Source organism: Orycteropus afer, unplaced genomic scaffold, assembly GCF_000298275.1.
Source record: "Orycteropus afer afer isolate SDZICR_OR568_19922 unplaced genomic scaffold, OryAfe1.0 scaffold00061, whole genome shotgun sequence".
In the NCBI taxonomy this organism is placed as follows: Eukaryota; Metazoa; Chordata; class Mammalia; order Tubulidentata; family Orycteropodidae; genus Orycteropus; species Orycteropus afer.
The window spans coordinates 10,693,864-10,715,816 of record NW_006921648.1 but is presented as its reverse complement, the minus strand read 5'-3'; the positions used below and the strand labels follow the sequence as shown (position 1 = coordinate 10,715,816).

General features: G+C 54.1%; 1 protein-coding gene across 1 annotated transcript in view; it reads right to left on the bottom strand.

Moving 5' to 3' along the window:
* Positions 1 to 1,680: 1,680 nt before the first annotated feature.
* Positions 1,681 to 21,953, bottom strand: part of CLEC16A (C-type lectin domain containing 16A) — a 278,156-nt gene continuing 257,883 nt past the window's right edge. Inside the window, exons 23-24 of the mRNA XM_007939731.2 lie at positions 9,638 to 9,802; positions 1,681 to 2,018 (exon numbers count right to left, since the gene is read on the bottom strand). Of these exons, the coding sequence (XP_007937922.1) occupies positions 1,681 to 2,018; positions 9,638 to 9,802 (503 nt within the window). The remainder of the gene's footprint in view (positions 2,019 to 9,637; positions 9,803 to 21,953) is intronic.

The window sequence follows — 21,953 nt, the reverse complement described above, 5'->3', positions numbered from 1 at the left end:
CCTCTCATTATGGCCAAGGCAGCTGCCTGCCTCCTCTGGTGCCCAGCACAAGGCGCTTGGGGCCTTAGGTTAGGCTCCTGGGCCAGCCCTGTCTAAATGGCCACCTTTCCAGGCTGGTCTTGCAACAAAGGTCCAGCTGCCTTGTGGCCACGGTGTGTGAGCGGACACACCTTCCCAAGGCTGGCGACTGGGGCTGCTCTCACAGGCAAGGGGACACAATCCTGAGTCCTCTGACAGGGAGGTCACAAGCTCTCAGCCACGTCCCCTGAAGCCCGTGCCATGGTCAGGCCCACGTTGCTACTGGCCTGGGACAGTGCGTCCACTCCTAGGGACACACTAGTGCCCTGGCGGGCAGCCGTGTAAGGCTTCATCACTGACCAGAGACAGGGGAGCAGTCACTCCAGCTGCACCTGGTTACTGAATCTGAGGCAACCAGCTGAGGAGAGAGCATAATCTTGGGGGCTGCATTCAGTACCTCTCACTATCGACCGGCACAGACTCAGGGCAAAGGGGCTTTCATCTCAAAAGCAAGCTTGCATCTTAGTGGCGGCAGCGGTGAGGAGGAACAACAAACCCAAACCCGGTGCCCACTCTCAGAATCACTACGAAAGGCCTGGGCGTCAGGCACACGCAGCTGGGGACAGAGCTGGCTCCTGGTCTCTGTACCTGAGCACGTGCAATCCTGCAAGGTAGACAGATGCTAAAGACCGTCTCCCTGAACACGTGCAATCCTGCAAGGTAGACAGATGCTACAGCCCGCCTCCCTTCCTTGTAGTTCCACCACAGCGTCCGGTCCACAGGTCTCCCAGAATCAGGTGCTCCTTTCTCAGGCAAAGGTGGCAATGAAGAAAAATGAAGCTTGAAGACTGTTCCGGCTCGGTTACTGTGAGTGAGAGCCGAGGAGGCAGCCGAGTCGGGGAGCGGGACGCACCCTGCCCTCGCCACGGAAAGATCTCACTGGGTCATGCAAGGCTCCTGGCGACGGCGGAGTCACTTCAGCCCCCTCAGCTCTCTGAGTACCTGAGAATACATGGGTCTCCCTTATTTTTGTCTGAAAACTAATCTCAACTTTCCAGGAAGGGGCTCTCTCATCCCACAAGCCGGCAGAGCTAGCGAACCACAGAGAGGTAACTCTCACTGAAGAAAACGGAGAAAACCACACCGAGAACTCGAAAACAAAACATTGGGAACTTCAAGGAGAACAAAAGTGAAATCCTAACAGTCAAGTTACACTTTTAACATGACAGCAAACCTGAGGGTGGAGGGCTTTTTTGGACTTTTTAAATAAACGCTTTCATCTGCAGCCAAAAGCAGAAATAAATATCCAAAGGAAATGTCTCAGTTTGCTCTTCCACACGTTTCTTCCCAAAGTGGCCTTGTCTATTTCCCCTGGGCAACCACAGACGGTGACAGAGGACCAAGGAGGCCACAGTAGAGGGTGGCAGGAGCCCACCCTGGGGCGTCAGGCTCAGAGACAAGGAGCCCGACGTCATCCCCACTGGTCCCAGCCTGTTTGTGAAGGGATGCAAAGAAAAGGGCGTGTCCGAGTGTCCGTTTCGAGGGGGCACAGGAGAGGGGGCTGTGATGACTGCGGGGGCTGCTGCGGGGGCTCCACGGTGCCCTTCAGTCACCCTCCCGGGGGCCCTGGCAGGCCTGCACGGGGAGGCCCACAGCGGGGGTTCAGTGCTCGCCGGGCTCCGCTGACTCCAGGAGAGCAGCCTCCTTGTCCGGGGTGGCAGTGGGAGGGGGGGGAACGGCGGTGAGGGTGTGCAGGCTGTGGGGGTCGACGGGAGGGACGAGGGTCAGTGAGTCTACACTCAGCGTGTCAGCAGTGTCCTCGTAGAGCAGGGAGATGGTGGGCTGTGGGGCAGGGATAAGGCTGGGGGACAGGGTGGCTGTTTCTGCATCTGCGCTCCTCTCCAGGCTCTTGCTGGATTTGGGGTCTGCTTCCGTCTCGTGGACGATCACCAACTGGTTGGGAAGGTGAGGCTGAGGCTGCTCGGGAGTCCTGGGGTCATCTGGGTAGGGGGAGAGAAAACACAGATATACTTAGCTCTTGGCACTCTGCCCACACGAGGGCCTGTCCTAGGAGTCCTTGCCTGTGTACGTCCCAGGATCCAGGTGGGAAGTGCCTGGTGCTGGGGACAGAGTCTGTCCCCTCTAGGTCTTTTCAGGGAAGCAGAAGCTGCCAGAGCCAGTCTCACCATGGGGCCTGGGGAATCTGCTGGGGCCCAGGGTCACCCTGATTTGTGACAAGGGAAGAAACAGGGGCTCGTGCAAAATCAGCTGCGGGTCTGAACTTCCTCGGTGCATAGGAAAGCCCGTGAAGGCCTTCTGGGGGCGAGTCCTGTCCCACCAGCATGCTGAGAAACATAGGCTCAGGGAGGAAACGGGCTGGTTCCAGAGTCTAAATTTGGTGACACTGACCCGAGAGGGACATGCTGCAATTAAAAAAAGAAAAAAAAAAAGGGAATTCTGGAAAACTTTGAAGCTTGCAAATCCAAACAAATCCCATGACTGTGGTTTGCCTCTCTTTCCTCTAGGCGCCGAGTTCACACCAGAAAAGGGCTGGGGTGGCCCAGGGCCACTGCTCTCAACTTCCCAAGGGGCTTGGGCAGGGGGAGGGCAGGCTCGGCTCCACCTGAAGCACTTGTTTTTGGAGCAGTAGCTTCTTTTTGCAGTGCTTTTCAGGGTCCTGGATCAGGGTACACGCCCAGCTGATTTGCTTTCCAATGCCGCCTTGCCTGCGCAGAGACGCCAGGCGGGCCTGGAGCTCATGGTGAGAAATGTCTTCCGGGACTTCAGATGCAATTGACAAGCACTTGTAAGAAGTGCTGTGGGCATCCCACTTGGAAAGCAAAGTCCTACAGGTCATGGGTCAGAGGCCACCGCCAAAGGTGCCGACTACACCGTTGGGCTGTAAGTGGGAAAACACTTGGAGCTTTGGGAACGACGGCAGACAATTTTTTGTTGTTGTTCAATGTGACTTCAGTTAGGTTTGTTTTTTGCTTTTAAAAAAGTTAAGCCAAAATATAACAGCAAACCAAACACAGAGCAAAATAAAGGAAAAAACAGGCGCAAAGTCAAACCAAATGGCACAGAGCATGGGATGAGGAGAGGAAGAGACGCCCCGCCCCGGGGAGAAGGCCCATCGGCAGATGGGGCTCCTCAAGCGCACGTCAGAGTTCATTCCAAGATGAGTTCTAGAAGGTTCTAACTCATCATAAAGATTCCCCACCCCTCAAAGGAAAAAGGAAACCAGTCCATGGGGCCTGGGCCGGTCCTCGTGCAGGGAGGGGCAGTGGCCGTGGGCGGCAATGCAGAGTAACGTGAGGTGTGCTCAGGGCCCAGGCGCTGGGCCGGCACCATGGCCACTCCGCTTTCTGTGGGCTGCACTCAGCTTGCTGCTCCTGTCAGTCAGGGGGCCTGTGGGGGGCTGCTTTCCGAAGTGCTCAGAGTCACGTCTGACCCAGCAGTGTGACATCTACAAATGGCAACACCCACTTGTGCGCCCTGAAGCTCAGCTGCTGACAAGAGGCTCGGGGATGACCGTTCTGCAAATGGCACCGTCGTGCCATCTGGGGGCCGAGTGCAAAGCATTTCCGCCAGCCCTGGAGGCCAGAGCCCCCTCTTCGCTCGGGCCTGCGTTTGCATGGCGATATTCAGAAGAGCTGTCAATCTCTGTCCCTGACCCCTGGTGGGGTTTTTGGTGATGAGGAAAATCAAGGATGTGGGAGAGGTGCACTCAAATATATTAAAAAGCAGACAAACAAATACCACGTACACAGAGCTGGGTTCGTCTTTTGGAAAAGAACCAACAATTTTCATAAAAAACGTCAATTCTGTCCCTTAAAAAACAAATTCTTTTCTTCTTTTATAATGTTGTTGTTGTTGTTATGTGCCATTGAGTTGGTCCCGACTCACAGTGACCCCTCCTTGGGTTTCGGAGGCGGTATCACTACAGAAGTAGATTGCCCAACCTTCCTTCTAAGGAGTGGCTGGTGGGTTTGAACCTCCAGCCTTCTGGTTAGCAGTTAAGTGCCTTAGCCACTATGCTACCAGAGCTCCTGGGAACAATAATCTCTCACCCATCACCCACAATACTGTCCTCATTTAAAAAAAAAAAAACAACTTGTTCCTGAAGGTGATTTATAACTGTCCACCCAGGGGGTGAGGGAGGAGAACTCTGACAGGCTTTTACTGGTGTGTGTGGGGGGATGACGCCCTGAGGACCGTCTTCTGGTTACTGCTGAGGTCACCGCTAAAGCCCCTATCGCCAGGGGAAGGGAGTGAGGTGGGATGGGCCTCCAGGCCAGGTTTCCAACAGAGAAGACAGGCCTGCCTGTGGCTCTGGCCTGGGCTGACACCGAAGCTATGGGTCCCCACATCCCTGGAGCAGTCAGCCCCCTTGGAAGCTGATCTGTAGCTTGGGGCTGGGACTCAGCTGGCCCTTGTGAACTGAGTGCCAGTTTCCAGGAAAACTCTGGATTTGATGTGCTGAGGCTGGGAAAAGGTGAGGGAGGGGAGGGAGGAGAGGAGAGAAGGGTGTAGCTAGTCAGAGGGTGAAGAGGGAGGGGAGGAGAGAAGGGTGCAGCTAGTCAGAGGGCGAAGCACAAATAACAGCTCTGAAACTCAAAGGAGGCAAAGGCTCCCTGCGGACAAGCCAAGCCCAGGTGGAAGAAGACACCTCGACAGACAGACAGACAGCCGGGAGAGAAAAGAAATGACTTGACTTTTTGCTTTTTTTTTTTTGACAAAGTCTCCATTCTCTAGCCAATTACTGCCCAACCTCCGTGGCCTATACTGGGGGGCCCTGTGTGGACACTGATGCTGGTGGGTGTTTCACAGGATGGACAGTGTGTCCGGGAGAACCACGGGAGAGGAGCTCAGGGGCTTTGTTCTCTGACCGCACAGGCCAGGAAGGGACTGGGGCAGGAAGGGCTGACTCTGGCGAGCAGCTCTCCAGGCCTCAGCCTGGGGCGGCCGCCCTCCCCGGGCCCAGCTCGGCCACCTTCCTGGCCCAGGCTGGCGGTTGTGGCTGTGGGTACTGGGGCTCGAGGAGGCTAGCAGCGGAGACCTGCCTGAGGTGACTGTACGTGAGGCGCCGTGGCAGCTGCCGCTCCAAGCACTAAACCCAGTGGCCGCCGTGACTGTCGGCTTCCGACAGGCTGAACACACGCCGGCGTCCTTTCCTGCCACTCCTGACTAGAGGAAAACACAGCGACAGATCATAGAAAGCCTTTAACAATGGAACAGAGAGAGGTAACACAGAGGGAGGGGACACAGCACAGCAACGGATGCTAAGCATCGAGAGTGTCGGGGACAGGTTGCGGGGCCCACATGTATGTACACGACAACAGTGTGGGGGCAGACAGAAGCCAGTCCCCACCTGCCCCCCAGGACAAGGCAGCATGAGGACATCTAAGAACCAAAGTGGGCAGTGTGTGCGGCCTCGCCAGGGCAGACAGCAGCGACTCAGCCCTGTTGGGATAGAGGGACTGGGGTCGTCAGCAACCCCTGGTCTCAGTCAGAAACCTCAGAGGACAGAAGAACCAAACTGCCTGTGAGTTTGTGGTGGGAACAGCAGTGACAGGAGGAAAAGCTGGCACGCCCGGGAGCACTCGAGGAGGGCGGGCTGTGTGGGTGGGGGAGAGCGGGCACACCCGCCCAGTGTAACACGCAGATCCTCAACTTCAACCGATGAAGGGACAGTGCGCAACGTCACACGGCCGTGGAGCACTGTGGGCTGCTGCTCAGAGTTCTAGGAAAGGCTGCAGGGCAAGGTGGTCCGTGCCTGACCCCTAGCCATGGGGCAAGGTGCTTTAGGGGACTCGGATGCCCTCTGTAAACCAAGGCAGAGCAAGGTTCAGGCCTGCTCCTGTGACAGCCAGCCCGGGGGCCTCTAACTGGCTGGAACATCCCAGTGGGAAGGAGGGAACTGCAATTTCTGACAGCACTTTCCAGAAGCCACTTGTGCAGCCCACTGTCCTGAGGATCCCAAAGCATTTTCTCTAAAGGGCAGTGGGCAACAGACGCGCTCACGCACTGGACGCTACAACCAGACAGTGAAGGCTCCTGGGCATGGTGCTGGTGGTCAGTGGTCGCTGCCAACTTTCTGGCTGGTTCCTTTCGTTACCACCCAGCTTTGACCCTGCCTTCCCTCCACGGTGTCTCTTGCGGCCCAATTGGAAGCCTTGCTGTTGCTGACCCTCTCAAGAGCACCGTGTCTGTCTCCGTGTGAGAAAGACATGCAGCGTGGTAGCCACCACTGACTGGCACATGGGGACTCTATGGGCAGGGTCCCTCCCCATAGCTGAGAGGCCACGGGCCTGTGCAGGGCCTGCAGGTGAGGCCACTGTCTCTCAGAGACTGGTCCCATAGACAGTACCCAGGACAGAATTGATAAGGAGACCCCAGGGAAGACGGGAAGGGGATCTGCTTGTGTTTGGGGTGACTCTGGGCTCTCGCCTGGCTAACCTTCGCCTCTGCTTCCAGCACAGTGACACCTCCAGTGACAGGTCCCTGGGAAGAGTCCCAGCTCCTCACATAGCAGTCCCGTGCTGCCCGAGCCCTGAGCCCTTCCTCTGACTGCAGCTGGCCTCCCGCCTGGGAGTGCTACCTGCACCCCAGGGCCCGTGTCCAGCAGTGCCTCAACAAGCACCTGGTGGGGAGGTGGGGTGACCCAAATCCAAGGTAGGTAGGACCTAGCATGACTCTGGTGAAGAGGATTTCGAGGGCAGGTGTGGGTGGGGTGGTGGGGAGTTCTAAGGTGGCCATGCACACTGGCAGGCACGGGCCACCCTGTCCAGGATCCAAACCTGAGGCTGGATTCTTTGGGAGGCGCCTGAGGGGGACTGTGCAAATGCATCAGACACTCTACAGGGCTGGCTCAGAAAGTGGGACTTGAAGGTTTAGGCCTGAGTTCCCAGGAGCTGGTGGGGCAGTAGAACTCACCGGCACCTGCCACATGCTGACAAGCAGGCACCTGGCACCAGGTGGGTGCCGTTTGAGGAGGGGTGCCTACAGTGATGTGATGCCATGGGTGCACGGCACAAGGCCATGGGGGTGCTGAGCCGGAGCCTATGCTGACTTTTTAACACAGTTAATGATCGCCTTGTATGACTCCAGTTCCAAAACCATGGACGAAGCCACAGATGCTGGGCCTGCACCATTGTCCTTTGGGTGGTGTCCCTCCTGTACTAACCACCAAATACCTGCCCGTGTGAAGCAGGCCTTCCACAGTGAAGAAGCAACTGATCCAGGGTTTGTGAGGGCCTGGCAGTGGCTCTCTCCAAGCGGAGAGCTTCCTGGACTCAGTGTTTCTAACTTAGCACTGCACTCTCAAAACCCTTTGTGATGACAATTGGCCCCTGGGCTGGCCTGCAGCTGTTTTCTCCGGTCCAGGCTAATGGTGGTGGGTACAGACTTCAGCCCACCCACAGCCCAGCTGGGTGGCTGGCTGGGGATGCTACCCTGGCAGTCTGCGGCCAGGGCCCTGGGAGGAAGAAAGCCTGGTGAGCAGATGGTGCATGGTGGCCTCCCCTGATTGAAGCCTGAGGCTGGGACCACTCTGGGCAGCTGGATGGAGGGCGTCTGCCTAAGAGAGGCCAAAGGCTGCCCGGAAGTCTGACATCCCCGAGAACGACGTGACTGGTGGGCCTCCCTGACCTGCTCCCTGGCTCTGTGCTCCCTCCAGGGACCAACAGCTGGCTCCCCTTGGTGCCCGAGGCCCCTGTTCAGAGGAGACAACCTGCCGACAGACCATCCTTCAGCATCAAAGAGTTACTCTGGCCGCTGCAGAGGCGGGAGGGGGGCTGGACCCAGTGATTTTCCTGTCACGTGGCATAAACAATGGGGACGGCGTGCTGGCCTCTGTGGGTAGGTGTGTCGGGGGCCCTGTCAGCACTCCTGGTCCTGGGCTGCCTGGACACTTGGCAGCTGGGCAGGTGCCCCAAATTCTGAGAGGAGGAAACAGGTACAGCATGCGGTGGGGGTGTACACAGAAGAGCAGAGGGGAAGAGAAACATTTCCCAAGGCTCTGGGCGAGGCCATGGAGGACTCCTGTGCCCTGTTCAGTGGGCACCTTCTGTGTACCTTCTGGCTTTGATAACAGGGCCTTTGCAGTTTTAGTTTCAGGCCGAATGTGGTCAATCCATTCACTTAGCTGCTGGGCAAGCCCGTTTTAGAGGAAACAAAAGTGTCCTTGGCTACATGGGGAAGGGACTTTTCATCTAATATGCAACTGTGTGTGTGTGCACGTGCATGGGTGCACACACACATGTGCAAGTATATGTGCGTGTACACAAGTGTGTGTGTGCATGTGTTCAGCTGCACAGCCACAGAAACGGACACATGCAGGTGGAATGTGGTTGCACACAGCACACAAACACAGCCCTGCCCGCCCCCCAAGGGGGCAAAGACCAGCTTCAGGCGGGAGGCAGCTCTGCTCTTGGCTTCTGGCGGAACCTACCTGCGTTTCCCAGGAAGCCCTGCTTGGCTGCGCAGCTACCTTAAATCAGACGCCGAGGTGGCCTGGGTTAGTGCACGGAGAGGACTGGGGTGCAGTGGGAGAGGGTCAGAGTGCAGGGCTCGACGGTGACCATGCTGTCTGGCCTGCCTGTCCAGCCCCCATTGTCCGCCCTGTGTTCTCATGAATGTCAACAGCAGATGGGAGGAATGGATACACACGGGAGGGCAGCGTCAAGGAGGAGGCAGGTGCTACAGGCCACCGGCAAGACCTGGCTGAGTTAACCCTTTGGGGGTGCAAAAATGGTGGCTGGAGAGGGCGGTGTGGGCACCCAAAGGGAGCTCAGCTTCTCTGCACTGAGCACCTGGTGACTCATCCAGGCCACACCTGGTTGTCACGATGTACCACTCAGCAAGCTCGTGAGGTGCCCTGGAATACACCAGGTCCCAGGGCTCTGGACTAGACCCTTTGGGAACACCAAGGGGTCCTGGCCGGGGTGCAGGTTGGAGCCACCTGGCCTGGAAGCCACCTCACAACTCAAGGCATGGCATGCGGGCTGCTTGGGCCTGTCTCTCTGGCTGTGTTTTGGAGCACTGTAGTTTGAGAAACAAGTCTGGTCTCTTCCCTGGTCTCATGTGGGTACCAGCTGAGAGCCAAGGCGGGACCACTCACAACCGCCTACTCCAGGCTGACTCTGGGCTCCTGCTCCCACATGGGCTACGGAAAGGCGCTCTCTTGTTTGCAAGGTCGGCACACCCTCCATATGCAGACAAAGTCACAGGGAGCTGGATCACATCAAACATTAAAGAGGAAGCTATGTGTTATGGAGGAAGAAGGATTAGCACGGACATTCTCTTCCTGGAGTTCAAACGACTGTCCTTGGGAGAGCCCTTCTCCTATGTCCTGAGACCGAGGGAAGCAGCAGTAGGTGGATTCAGCATACCCCCAGCCATCCACCCATTCGGTGGCTGGTGGGGCCTAGCAGTGGGCCAGCCAAAAGCAAGAGCTGAGCTGCTGGCCCTGGGCATGCTCCTGGGAGAGTGACAGACACCCCCACAGGGCAGCCTCCTCCACCTCCTGTCAGTGGTTGCAGAGTGAGTGGTTACGAGGTCCCCAATGCCCTGCACGGTGTCCCGATTTTTTCCCTACCCTGGAAAATGCGGCCAGTACCTGATGGGCTCTGGGCCACAGAGGGTGTGGACGACAAGCTGACGCCTGCTGAGTCGCAGTGGCTGGTGGTACCGCTACCACTGGGGGTCCCGCTGGTGGATGGTGGTGATGGGGAGGACAGGGGTGGTGAGCTGTGCTGGTTTATGCACTGGGCCACAGCAAAACCTGTAAGACAAGGTACAGCATGACTGGGGAGGAAGCATGTGGGCCAGGCAAGGGGAGGCTGGGCAGGGGAAAGGGGGTGCCACACCCCCAACTCAGTCCACCTCAAAGGCAGGACTAGGGGCTGCTTGAAAACACATCAGCCCACTCCCTGAAAGCCCGGGTCTGATCCACAGAATGAGCTACACTGGGATCAAGCCTTTCTGGCAAAGTTCAGACAGGGGTGCCAGACTTCCTCATGGCAAAACGTGGGGCTAACGTGCCAGCGTTCTGCCCGAGAAGGCGCCAGACCCAAGCCCTGAAGCCACTCCTGGGAAGGGGGAGAGAGCCCTGGAGGATTTGCTCTGCCCTCGGGACCAGTGAGGTCAGGTCCAGCAGGAACAAACGTTCTGGTGGAAAGTTACCAAGTGGAGAGCTGTGAATGGCCTCAGCATGCTGCAGGATTAGAGGCCGGAACCGTGTGGGCCTATGTCGCAGAGCCATAACCATGCAAACCAAACTCGCTACCGTGGAGTGGGATCTGACTTACAGTGACCCCTCCTTGGGTTTCTGAGGCAGTATCTCTGTAGAATTAGATTGCCTAATCTTCCTTTAGGAGCTCTGGTGGTGTAGTGCCTAAGACACTTGACTGCTAACCAGAAGGCTGACAGTTCAAACCCACCAGCCACTCCTTGGAAGGAAGGTTGGGCAATGTACTTCTGTAGTAATACTGCCTCAGAAACCCAAGAAGGGGTTGCTATGAGTCGGGTCCAACTCGGTGGCACATACAACAACCATCTTCCTTCCGAGGAGTGGCTGGTGGGTTTGAACCGCCAGCCTTCTGGTTAGCAGTCAAGTGCCTTAGGCACTATGCCACCAGAGCTCTTTCGCAGAGCCACAGACCTGGGCCAAACCTAGTGTCTTGGAGAGGCTCTGGAGCAAGCAACCAGTTGTCGTGTTTCTCTGAGTCTCAGCTTCCCTCTCTAGGAGCTGTATCAGCTCCATTCGGAACTACTGTGAGGTACTGGAGGGCACCTGGTCCCAAAGGTGGGCATGTGGTGAGAGTGCATCAAACATGCCGCCTTTCTCAAAATCATTAAAAAAAATAAAAAAGGACCAGGTTTGCTGGCCTGAGCGAACCTGGTAGAATCCCTAAGACTATGACCCCTAGCTGCCCTTCAGGTCTGGAATTGAACCCACTCCTATGGCTTCCAGCCAAACAAAAGACAGGCATATGAGCTGAACATTTTACCTGAGGTAGATACACTCCTTGGAGAGATCAATCATGGGAGAATAGAAGGGCTGTGTATGCACAGGGAGACAGCTCGGGGGGCAGCAGTGCATGGAGGGATGGACACAGGGAAGAGGTAGCTATGAGGAGGAAGTGGGAGGGGAGCTGTTGCACTGTGGGAAATTACAGCTGATGTCATGAGACAAAGTGTACATGAGCTGCTGTATGAAAAGTAAATTTGCTCTGTAAACTTTCACCCAAATCACAATAAAAATTAAAAAAAAAACACAAAAAAACGTGCCGCCCTTTACAGCATAGCCCAGGCGAGCCTTTCTGTAACCTCGGCTTCTGCCTGTTTTTGTAAAAGGGCTGCAGTTTCTGATTCAGTCACTTAATGCACAGAAATGCTCACAGAAGGAATATTCGTGGACGACCCCCGAGCCGTGCAGACCATGCGGTCTCTGCTACAGCCCCTGGAGGCTAGGCAAGAACTGCCATCATGGAGAAACGAGCAGCAGGATAGGGCAGCTGAGAGGAGGGACCGTGACCCTCCTGGCCACTCACACCAAGCCCTGCCACTGTTTGCACACTCACTCCAGACCTCACTCACACTGCCTGCACTGGCTGGATCCCGCCGGCTTTTCTTCAAGGTTCTCCCCAAACCCTGTCTTCACCTTTCTCAGAATTCAGGAAGGCAGCTGTCACGCAGAGCAGGGGTCTGCAAACTACAGCCCACTGTCTGTTTTGATAAAGTCTGACTGATTCACAGCCAGAAGCCTTCGTTTACCCACTATCTGTGGCAGCCTTCATACAACAGAGGTGAGCAGTTGCCACAGAGACTTCATGGCCCACAAAGCTGACCGTGTTTTACTACCTGGGCCTCGACAGAGATAGTGTGCTAACCCTGGTGCAGAGGGTCGAGAGTGGGCTCTGGCGCTGGCAAGCCTGGGTTCCGAGCTGAATGAGTTCACTCACGGGCTGTGGGACGCTGGGCAAGGCCCTGCAACTCCCTCCTCCACAGACTGGCAGGCACAGCGCTTGGTGGGGCAGGGCTGGGGACCTGTGCTCTGTCACCCTCATTGGGACTTACCTGCTGATTTACACACGTGCGAAAAATACGTTTGCCAACCTCCCCTACCCCAGGTATTCTCATAAGGGCTTCTACGCCAATTTTTTTTTAAACATATGTTAAGAAACATTAGCATAGTGCGTTTACAAAAATACTTGGGGGAGGGAATGCTTGAAAAGAAATGAGGAAGGGTGCTATTTGTATAGAAGTACAGTCTTTGGACTAATTTTTTGGACTGAGGCTGGTGTGACATTACTTTTGTCTAGGGACCAACTCCCTATGTTGTTGCCGCTGCTGTCACTGAGTAGATTTTGACCCATGGGGACCCCATGAGCACAGAGTAGAACTGCTCCACAGGGGTTTCAGGGCTGTGTCCTTTCAGAAGCGTCGTGAAGCCTGTCTCCCAAAGTGCCTCTGGGTGGCTCTGAACGGCCAACCTTTCAGCCAGCAGTCAAAGGGCCTACAATCTAATGAACTCCCCAGTCCTTAAGGTCAGGGACTCTATTTACACCCCTAGCCAGATCCTCCTGTTTTGGGGGCTATGGAACATGTGTTGATACCAGTGTGTTACTGGATACCAGCTGGGTGCAGCGTAAGGCTCCAAGCCTGGAGGGTCACCTCTGGGCTCCGGCTTCCTCTTTGTAGAGTCTTTTCCCCACCGACCCACCCCCCAGTCTGTCTGCTGAGAGACCCTGCAGGATTAACGAACGTGGCGTTCTCAGGAAGCAGCCTAACTCGATACATTACGTGTGGGTGGGTGGGTGGCTAGGGGCACTCAGATTAACTACGGCAAACATCTGCCGCCAACCCAAATAACGGAGAGGAAGAGTCCCAGGGGCAGTCAGCCACAGCCCCACAGAGCCAGTTTTACAGTGGCTTACTTCTAATTCACTTGAAGTGGTAAACCCCCAAGTTCACAGCTGTTGACTTGCCTTGAAAACAAATTACCCCTTCACAAATCAACATCTCCCGGTGGCTTTTCCTCAGCTATTTATTTACCAAGAACAGGGGGGCCAGCCGAGGTTGGAACAAAGTCTGCTTTGGACAAGGACCCCAACCCTGATGAATGAAGGGCCTGCTGTCACCATGGGGGTCACATGTCCCTTTCTTAAGACACATGCCTTCTCTCATGCTCAAGCCCTGGTAATTATTACTGTAAGATAGCTGGGATGGAGCACGTGGCGGCTGACGAAAGGCCCAGGATATTAACGTTCCTCATTTGGGGAGTGGATATGGGTCAAGCCACAGATTGGCTAATAATTACTGGGTGTCTTTCACAGAGGCTGAGTAGAAAAGAAATCGGCAACATGGATACCACCCATTTGCAGGGTCTAGCTGAGCAGAAGCAACGGAACAAGTCTTTCCCTGATCTGCTGCTGTAGAGATCTCCCTTCCCTCCCCCATCTCCTCTCCATGTCCTTAAGGTCACTGGTTACGTTCTCTTGCTGGGTGCCCAAGGCCCCCTGCAATTTCAAGGCTGAGATGGCTAACTCTTTCAAAGTCCGTCTGGTGGGTCACAGAGTTGGGTGGTGCTGGGAGAACTTGAATCCATGACCGGAGCACCTGTCTTTACTCTACTAGCTTTGGCAGAGATGACAGGGCTTTCTGGAAGTGAGTCAACACACATGGGCTGCCAAGTTCTAGCAAACACACAGACGAGGCACAGATCCTGGGGATAAGAGCACAGGCCACCCGGGGATCCTCTCCAGAAGATCAAATGCTGGGCTCGCCCTGGACATGTCAAAGGCCGTCTGGATTGTCCTGTCACCAAAATCCATGCATTGAATACAAGACAGGCCAAAGCACCGGTGTGTGCAACAGGACTGGAGATAACCTACATGCCCAGCAACTATGACAAGGCCAAAAACGTCTACATGAAATTTCTTGCTGCTGTGAACAGTGCTGCTATAGGTGTTGGTACGAGCACAGTACAAAGACGCATAGCTATTCTGTGCAACAGCTGTCATTACACTCACAGCTGCACCTGGAATTCTCTGGGTCAAGAGGGCTTACGACTCCCAATGTAACACCCCTTTCTCTCCTTCACCCACAGTTCCACAATCTAGCAGCTAGGCATGGCCATGTGACTAAGTCCTGGCCAATGAGACAAGAAATGGCAGCAACACTTGGGACTTTCAGAAAGGCTCCTTAAAAGGAATGGGGTGCACCTTCCCCTACTCTGCTTCCTGGAATGGGGATGTGGTCACTGGAGCTCCAGCAGCTCTCCTGGGCCATAAGGATGAACGGCGCATTACAGGTGGCAGGGCACTGAGCAGAAGGTGTGTAAGTCCTTGACGCCTCTGTGAAGCCAGTGTCTACCTGTGTCTGGGCTTCTGTAACCAGAGAGGGAAATACCTTCTCTTTTGGTTGAATCTAATCTTAACTCTGGTACAACGGGAAAAGTTTTGCTAATGCAGGGATATGAGTTGAGCCCAATAGGGACAAGGGACTGACTGGCCTCTAAGCCTCTGTCACAGGGAAAGTGGTCCTGCACCTCCTGGGGGCAATCTAGGAGTCATGCGGTGAGGAGAAAGAAGAGAAGGAGTAAGTAAGATGAGGAAGGGGCCCTCCTGACAACCCTGACATCATTAGAGAACGCTCCCCCTCAGCTCCTTCCACGCTTGGTGCATGTGGACGTTTTTGGTGGAAATGGGTGAAGGAACTGTGTCTGGGTTCAACCAGGCCACACAGAGATGACATAAGAGGCTAAGATTCAGAAACAGAAGGGTCCATGAGAGCCCAAGTAGTAGGAGGGGCGTGGGTGTGCTTGGGCCATAAAACCAGGGTACGAAGTAGGGGGCATGTGGTTGAGCCAAAGATTTCCCACATCTCCATGAGCAGGGGCCCCAGCTGACCTCTGTGATCTGCCCAGGGCCCGTGCTGCTCTGTGCACTGTAATTACTCAGAGGATATTAGCTCCAGGATGAAAGTGTGACTTTGTTGTTGTTGTGAGGCACTGCTGAGTTGGTTCTACCCAGTGACTCCAGGGTACAACAGAAGGGAATAGGGCCTGGTCCTGCCTGCGTCGTCCTCACAACCATTGCTATGCTTCAGACCATTGCTGCAGTCACTGTGTCAACCCATTTCATTGAGGGGCTTCCTCTCTTTCACTATCCTCCACTTTACCAATGGCTTTCTCCAGGGACTGGTCCCTCCTGACAACATGTCCAAAATACGTAAGACCAAGTCTCACCTTCTCACTTCTAAGGAGCATTCCGGCTGTACTTCTTCAAGACAGATTTGTTCACGCTTCTGACCGTCCATTCGTTATTCAATATTGTTCACCAACCCCAAATTCAAAGGCATTAACTCTTCTGCAGTCTTCCTTGGTCCTACCCCTGCCCTTCGATCCCTTAAAAAGCTGGAATCAGAAATACCATTTGACCCAGCAATCCCGTTACTAGGTATACATCCTAAAGAAGTGAGAGCCAGGACAAGAATAGATATATGCACACCCATGTTCATCGCAGCACTATTTACAATAGCAAAAACATGGAAACAACCTAGGTGCCCATCAACAGAAGAATGGATAACCAAACTATGGTACATACACACAATGGAATAGTATGCAACACTAAACAATAATGTAGACTCTGTGAAACATGGCATAAGGTGGATAAACTTGGAGGACATTATGCTGAGTGAAGTAAGTCAATCACAGAAGGACAAATATAGTGTTAATTCATTACTCTAAAAGTCAAGGAAAGGTTTATATATGGAAGGAAACTTTGTTGGTTATCAGGGGTAGGAGGGGAGGAGAGGGGAGGGAAGGGAACTCTGCAAAAAAAAAAAAATGCATGGACCCATGTCACTTTAGTTTTGTGTATTTCACTGTACATAAATTATATTTCAATAAAATATATTAAAAACAAACAAACAAACAAACAAACCAAAACCCTGCCCTTTGGAGGATGTGAGAGCCACCTCTGTGCATGGAGAATTCCACAGACCCCCTCCAGGGCTGAAGTGGAAAGGACCAAGCTGGCTTCACTTCAAGATTCTGTATTCTTCTGGACAGCACTGCCTTCACCCTCAGCTGGGCCCCTATACATGCAGTCACACATCACCTATCACAGAAAAGGAACTGAGTGGCTGCGTTTTAAACCCAAACTCAAATGCTACAGATGCTAAACACTGAAAACCACCAGAACAGACACAGAACGATGAGCCTGACTATAAAAAGTGGAGGGAAAGGGAAAAGTTGTATCAGAGAGACTTCCAGCTATGGAATGCTAACAAAGCTCCTCCTACTTTTTGGATCCCAGCTTCCTGGGTGCCAAGACCTCAGGGGAACTGTCCCAGGTGACAAAGCTCTCACGACCCAACAATTCACCCAAAGGCTCCCGCACCTTTAACCCTCCTGCGGTAATGTCCCTGAAAGCGGCCACGAGGAAGATACAGCTGCCTGGCTGGAAATGGAGCCTCATTCTGGGACAATGCTTTTTAAACCTTTTTTTCTAAACATGACACTCCAATTTACACAGGAGAACCTGTGAAAGTTGGAATCTGTATAAGGTGGAAACTTGTCAGAGAAAGAAAATGGAAATATATTCCATTAATAGAAAGCAACCGGAAAGTGGTCAGACTGCACCCTATAAAGGCGAAAACTTGGTGCCCAGAAAAACAAGGTGGTCCCATTGAGTTCTGGCCGTCATAGGTCTCACTGTACGGAAGACGAAAATGGTGCAGCTTTGGTGGGCCTGGGGTTGGGAGGGCTCAGCGTGCACCAAGGGAGGTCTCCCCTCTGCTCTCAAGACAACTCTGAATCTGACCTCTGAAAATCGCCGACATGCAAGTGGACACCTTACAGCCCATGGACTGTGAACTGGGGTGTCTACAAGTGCCGGACAGATGACACAGTGAAGGAGGCAGCCAGATGTGAACAGCTGATGGCTCTCCACACCTGTCCTGTTTTCCCTTGCTTGACACCGACTAAGTCCTGAGAAACTGTTCTCTAGTGGGAAAGCAATGGTGTAGGCATGAGAGTACATGGAACGTGGGCCGCTTGGCCTGTGTCAGGACTGCAGGAATGGTGCAGACCGGCCAGGGTACCTCGGTGGCTTCTCCTGACTGCTGCTGCCTGAGATGCAGGCCTGGGTGTGCCCATGAGCCTCTAGTTCCTCAAGAGAAGCTGGACATGTAGATTTTCATATCAAACTTTCTGATTTTTCACGTTGGCATCTGATCTCAGGATTTTTTTTTTAAACAGGGAGCAGGTGCCCCCCACAAACCAAACATGTCTCCCTGCCATGTGGGCTGTCAGTGTACAACTGACCTCTGCTCTGGGCTGGACAAGGGTCCTGGCCTCCATTTTGAGGGCTGGCATGTCGGTGCCACCTTGCCCAAACTCCTGAGCCGGGTGGCTTCTTAGCCTGAGTGACCTCACCCTAGGATGCTTAAGTTCCAGAAAGATGGACCTCAAAAGAAATCGTTTTCCACAGACCTCTTTTAAGAAAAATCTCCATGGTTCAGAAGGGGAAACTGCCTGTTACAACAAACAGCAACATTTATTTCTGTTTGTTCCAGACCAAAAAGCGTGGGATGAAAGCAGGGTCTGAGGGCGGCTGACTTGGGAGCAGCGCCGTGCATTTGGCAGTCTCGGGTGGGAGCGAGCGGAGGGGCACAGGCCCCAAGATGGCCTGTCATTAGCAAATTCCGTCTGCAGCTGCAGCTCAGGTTTCTGACGACGACGCAGCGTTCATATTTTTCTCACCAGCCCTTGCGATGCTGGGAAACAGTAAAAAATCAATTGGCCTGTGACCTCATGCACAAAACCAAAGGCAGCAAGTGCGACCATGGCCTTATTTCTCCCCACGCCGGCTCCTTCCTCGGCTCTGCCCTCTCACCTCCCGGTGCTGTCTGCCAATCCCTTGGGTGAGAGAGGAGGGGCTGGGAGGAGAAGGGTTGGGAACGGCAGCTCTGATGCTCTGCAAAGAGGGCAGCTTACAGGATCCAGGGGCGTACACACGCTGGTTTCTTGTCCTGTGAGTGGGACTCAGGAGGCTGGCTTTGGAGCCCATCCCTGGCCATATGAGAGCAGAGCCGAGGTGCGGGCTGCAACCAGAAAGCCAGCCGGGAAAGTGGGGTGCAGGAGCCCACATCACCCACAAGTGCTGTGGAAGCACACAGCAGGGCTGAGATTCAAACCCATGGCCGGGCTGGGCCTGGAGGTTGGTCCAGGGCTTCTCCAGGGCTCCACACAGGAATGGAGGAGCACACTGACCCATGTGTCATGACCTGGCAGGCCAGCAGGACCCGTGGGGGCCCCCAGCAGCCCCCCCACTGCTAGGCTCTGTGGTGCCGATAAACACGGGAAGCTCACGGTCAGCACGGACAACCTCCTTCCCACCCTTTGGTCATCTCACACACAGCGTGCTGCTCAGGGCTGTGTGTGTGTGCTAAGGGCTCCCCGCCCTGGTCACTCTGTGACTGCCTGGTTTTCTTTGTGTGCACTGGCCATTTGACTTCCCGTCTGGAAGGCAATAGAGGCAGGACTGTGAATGAGCCTGGCCTCAGCTGGAACCCCCAGGCTGGTTCCTGGCCCTCACCACGGGTGACCCCCTAGATCACTGACTGGGTGCGCCTCCAAGTATGTACAGACTTTTATTTCTGATGGCTTTCAAAGGGATAACACGTCCAACATACAAAAATAGCTGGGCATTGTAGAATAGTTTAGTCTAGAGCTCTTTATCCAGGGATAAATCCTCTTGGGTTTTTAAGACTACACTTGCAAACCTGCAGAAAAGAGAAAATTGTCTTTCAGTATCTTGCTTTCTATCACCTGTGCCCTTAGAAGGGTCTGGCTCTCAGGGGAAGGCCTGTCTGAGTGGGCTGCCACCCACAGGAGAGGATAAGGTCTAAAGGTCCCCTTTGCTGCTGGGAGTGTCTTGGTGTCGTGTGAGCATCAAGTACCCCACAACAGGCTGCTCCTTGGACATGAGCACCTCTCTAGGGCATGGGGACCCCATGTGCGGGGTCCTGGACAGACTAGATATTTGAGACTTTGACAGTGGCACAGCCCTGCTGTGGGTTTTTAAAACCAATGGCTGTCAGGCCTTGGGCTTGATTCTTAAGGGCTAGGCCCTGCCTCACCCAGTCCTTCCCTCTTCTGATGGCATTACCGTCTGTACACTAGTGAGAAAAGATTTCCACAACAGTCTCTCAGCAAAAGGGCTAGAAAGGCCACCGGCGACAACCTCACCTGCCTCTCTACTGAGGCAGCAAACAGGGCTGAAAGAGCAGCAAGAGGGAGCTGGGTTAGATAGCGGTCAGGGAGCACTTCCAGACATAGGTCACAGGCCCCAACACCTCTGCCAAGGCCTACGGAAGCGAAGCCAGGAGCTGCTGGCCCGCGGCAGGAGGGCCGGCTGCGCCCTGCTCACACAGGCCAACCTCCTGAGGGTCCTGCCGGCCTAGGAGCCCAGAGTCGTCCTACAAGTCTGTCCTCATCTCAGCCCTGCTCTGTCCCGAGAGCGTGTCCTACCTAAGAGGTCGATCTGCCCTGGTTCCTCGTGTGTTTGGCAAGGTGGGAGTGTATCAGGCGCCAGGAACTCGCCTGCAGTCAACATTACCACATGTACTCCTGAAGCAGAGCCATGTGCCAGGGTCCCAGCGGTCTGCCCACGTGTGCCAGGGGCTCTGATGTCAGAGTGTAGTGGTTGGCTGTTGCCACTGACCATGTCACCAGGGCCTCTCACCTGTGTGCTCTAACACATTGGGCAAGGCCAGCCCGACGGACAATGATGTTCTGTTACACACCAGCTACGAAAGGAGCTGGAGACCTGACCCAGGACTACATGGGACAGAGAATCAGGACGTGTGTGCAGAGCCACACAAAGACCCGGAAGGTGTAGGCTTTGGCTTTGGGCTGCCCATGACTGAGGTCATTCAGCAGCCAGAGCCGTGAACTGTCCCAGCAGACCTTTGGGCACAGCAAACGGGGGCTTGTACACAGGGCTCTGGAAATGCTTCTGAGCCGACAAGGAGAGGCCTTGGCATGAGGTGGGCACTCAGTTCTGGGCCTGAGGGGCTGCCGTTTCCCCTCCAGCACAGGGCACGCCAGGGCGTGGGCCCGAGGGAACAGGACCCCACGGGGCAGCCCTGGTGCTGGGGGAACACCACACCTCGTTAAAGCGAGTCGGCATGTTCTGAGCGTTCACCTCGGGCTGGCCGTTTTGATTACTGCACTGGTGTTTGGAACCTGGGCCCCACGCGGCAAGAGCTAGGGGTTTTCATCATTGGAAGTGTTTCTGGTCATCAGGGCATGTGGCCTAGACTCACCTAGATTCTGAAGACCTCACTGGTCTTATCTGGGTTGAAGACCCACACGATGTCCCTTCCCTCACTGCTGGGACTTGGAGGTTCGGGTAAAGATAGGAGGCTCCACACACGCATGGAGACTCTCTTTCCTGGCCCCTTGGGGCATCTCACAGCCAATGTACAGACATCAGACATTTCAGATAGAACTGTATTCTACTGCCAGTACTTCTTTGTAAGAGGGTGTGAGGTGAAGAAAAGCCCAACATTCAACCAAGTTGACCTACACCAAGGACAATCTCCTGCGGTTCAGCCTAGTTTGAGTGCGTCCTTACAGACTTCTACTAGAACCACCCAGTGAGGGTGAGGAGAGAGGGAGGCAGCAGCTGTGTATTCAAACAAGTTGCCTTCCCGAGCTCTCCTTCCTCTTTGTCCCGGGGGCTGGCCCCCCGCTGCCAGTGTAGATGTACATGAGTGCAAATGTGGGCACGTGCACGTGTGCATACGTGTGTGGGGGAGCTATGTGTGTCTGTGCATGTATGTGGGCTCCTCTCTCCAGCCTGGATTCATTTTTGCATTGATAAGGCAACACTTTCGACAAAATGCTTAGAAATAAATCTAGGCATTGAGGGTGAGGTGTGGGTATGTCTTGATAGAAACCCACGACAAAGGGCTTAAGAAGAGTTGAGGGGCTTCTCAGGTGGCCTACCGTTTGCTCTGCTTTCCTTCTGTATTTCCTTGCAAACACTAAGCTAATGCAGCCAACATTAAAATCACCCTGGCTAGTCCGCATCTGTCGTTTGATTTTTTTTTAAAGTATTATTAATATTTCATCATAAAAGTATTGATTTCCTTTAACTAAGAGACTTAAGTTTGCTGCATCCTTAGGCATGATTTTATTATGTCTTGGGGCCAAATGTTTTTTTCTCCCCCCAAAGGAATGCTTTTCCTTTTATATAATGTGTGTCAAGAAGAAAAAAGGAATTGATTCACAGAAATCTGCATTATAGGCAACTTTTAAGCAGCTTATCCAGTCTATGTACTTGGATAGACATCTCCTAAATGTGACTATGGCGTCTCATTGCTAAGTCTTTCTATCCCTTTCAGGTAAGAAGCAAAGCATAAAATTTATATAAATTACACACTAGCCTGAGGAGTAGCTGATATGGGAAATGAAGACAGCTGCAGACGTGCCCCCAAAGCTGAGAAACTCCTCTCCAGTGTGCAAGATTCCTACTAGCTTCAACTCCCGCGCTGCTACTCTTCCTCCCTTTAAGAAAGGCAACAGACACAAGAAGGAACCCTGCTGGTTCCGGGCCGCCTAGAAAAGGAACCATTTTCCCTGCTGTCAAAATGACTGACGTCAGATGCCAGGAGCGGGGTGCGAGAGAAGGCTCTGGGTTAGACAAGCTGTCCAGGAAGCAGGCAGAGGGCAGTAACTGGCGAACAAACTCAGCGCGGTGAAATGTTTAAATATTGAACATCCTCTCTCCTTCCTCCACATTTATTATTAACTTGGACCCAGATCACTGTGTGTTGACTTCATTTCTTCCCAAGAACCCAAGACACAATAGACAGTGTGCAGGGCCAGAGGGAGGGGCGGGCTGGGACTCGGGCTT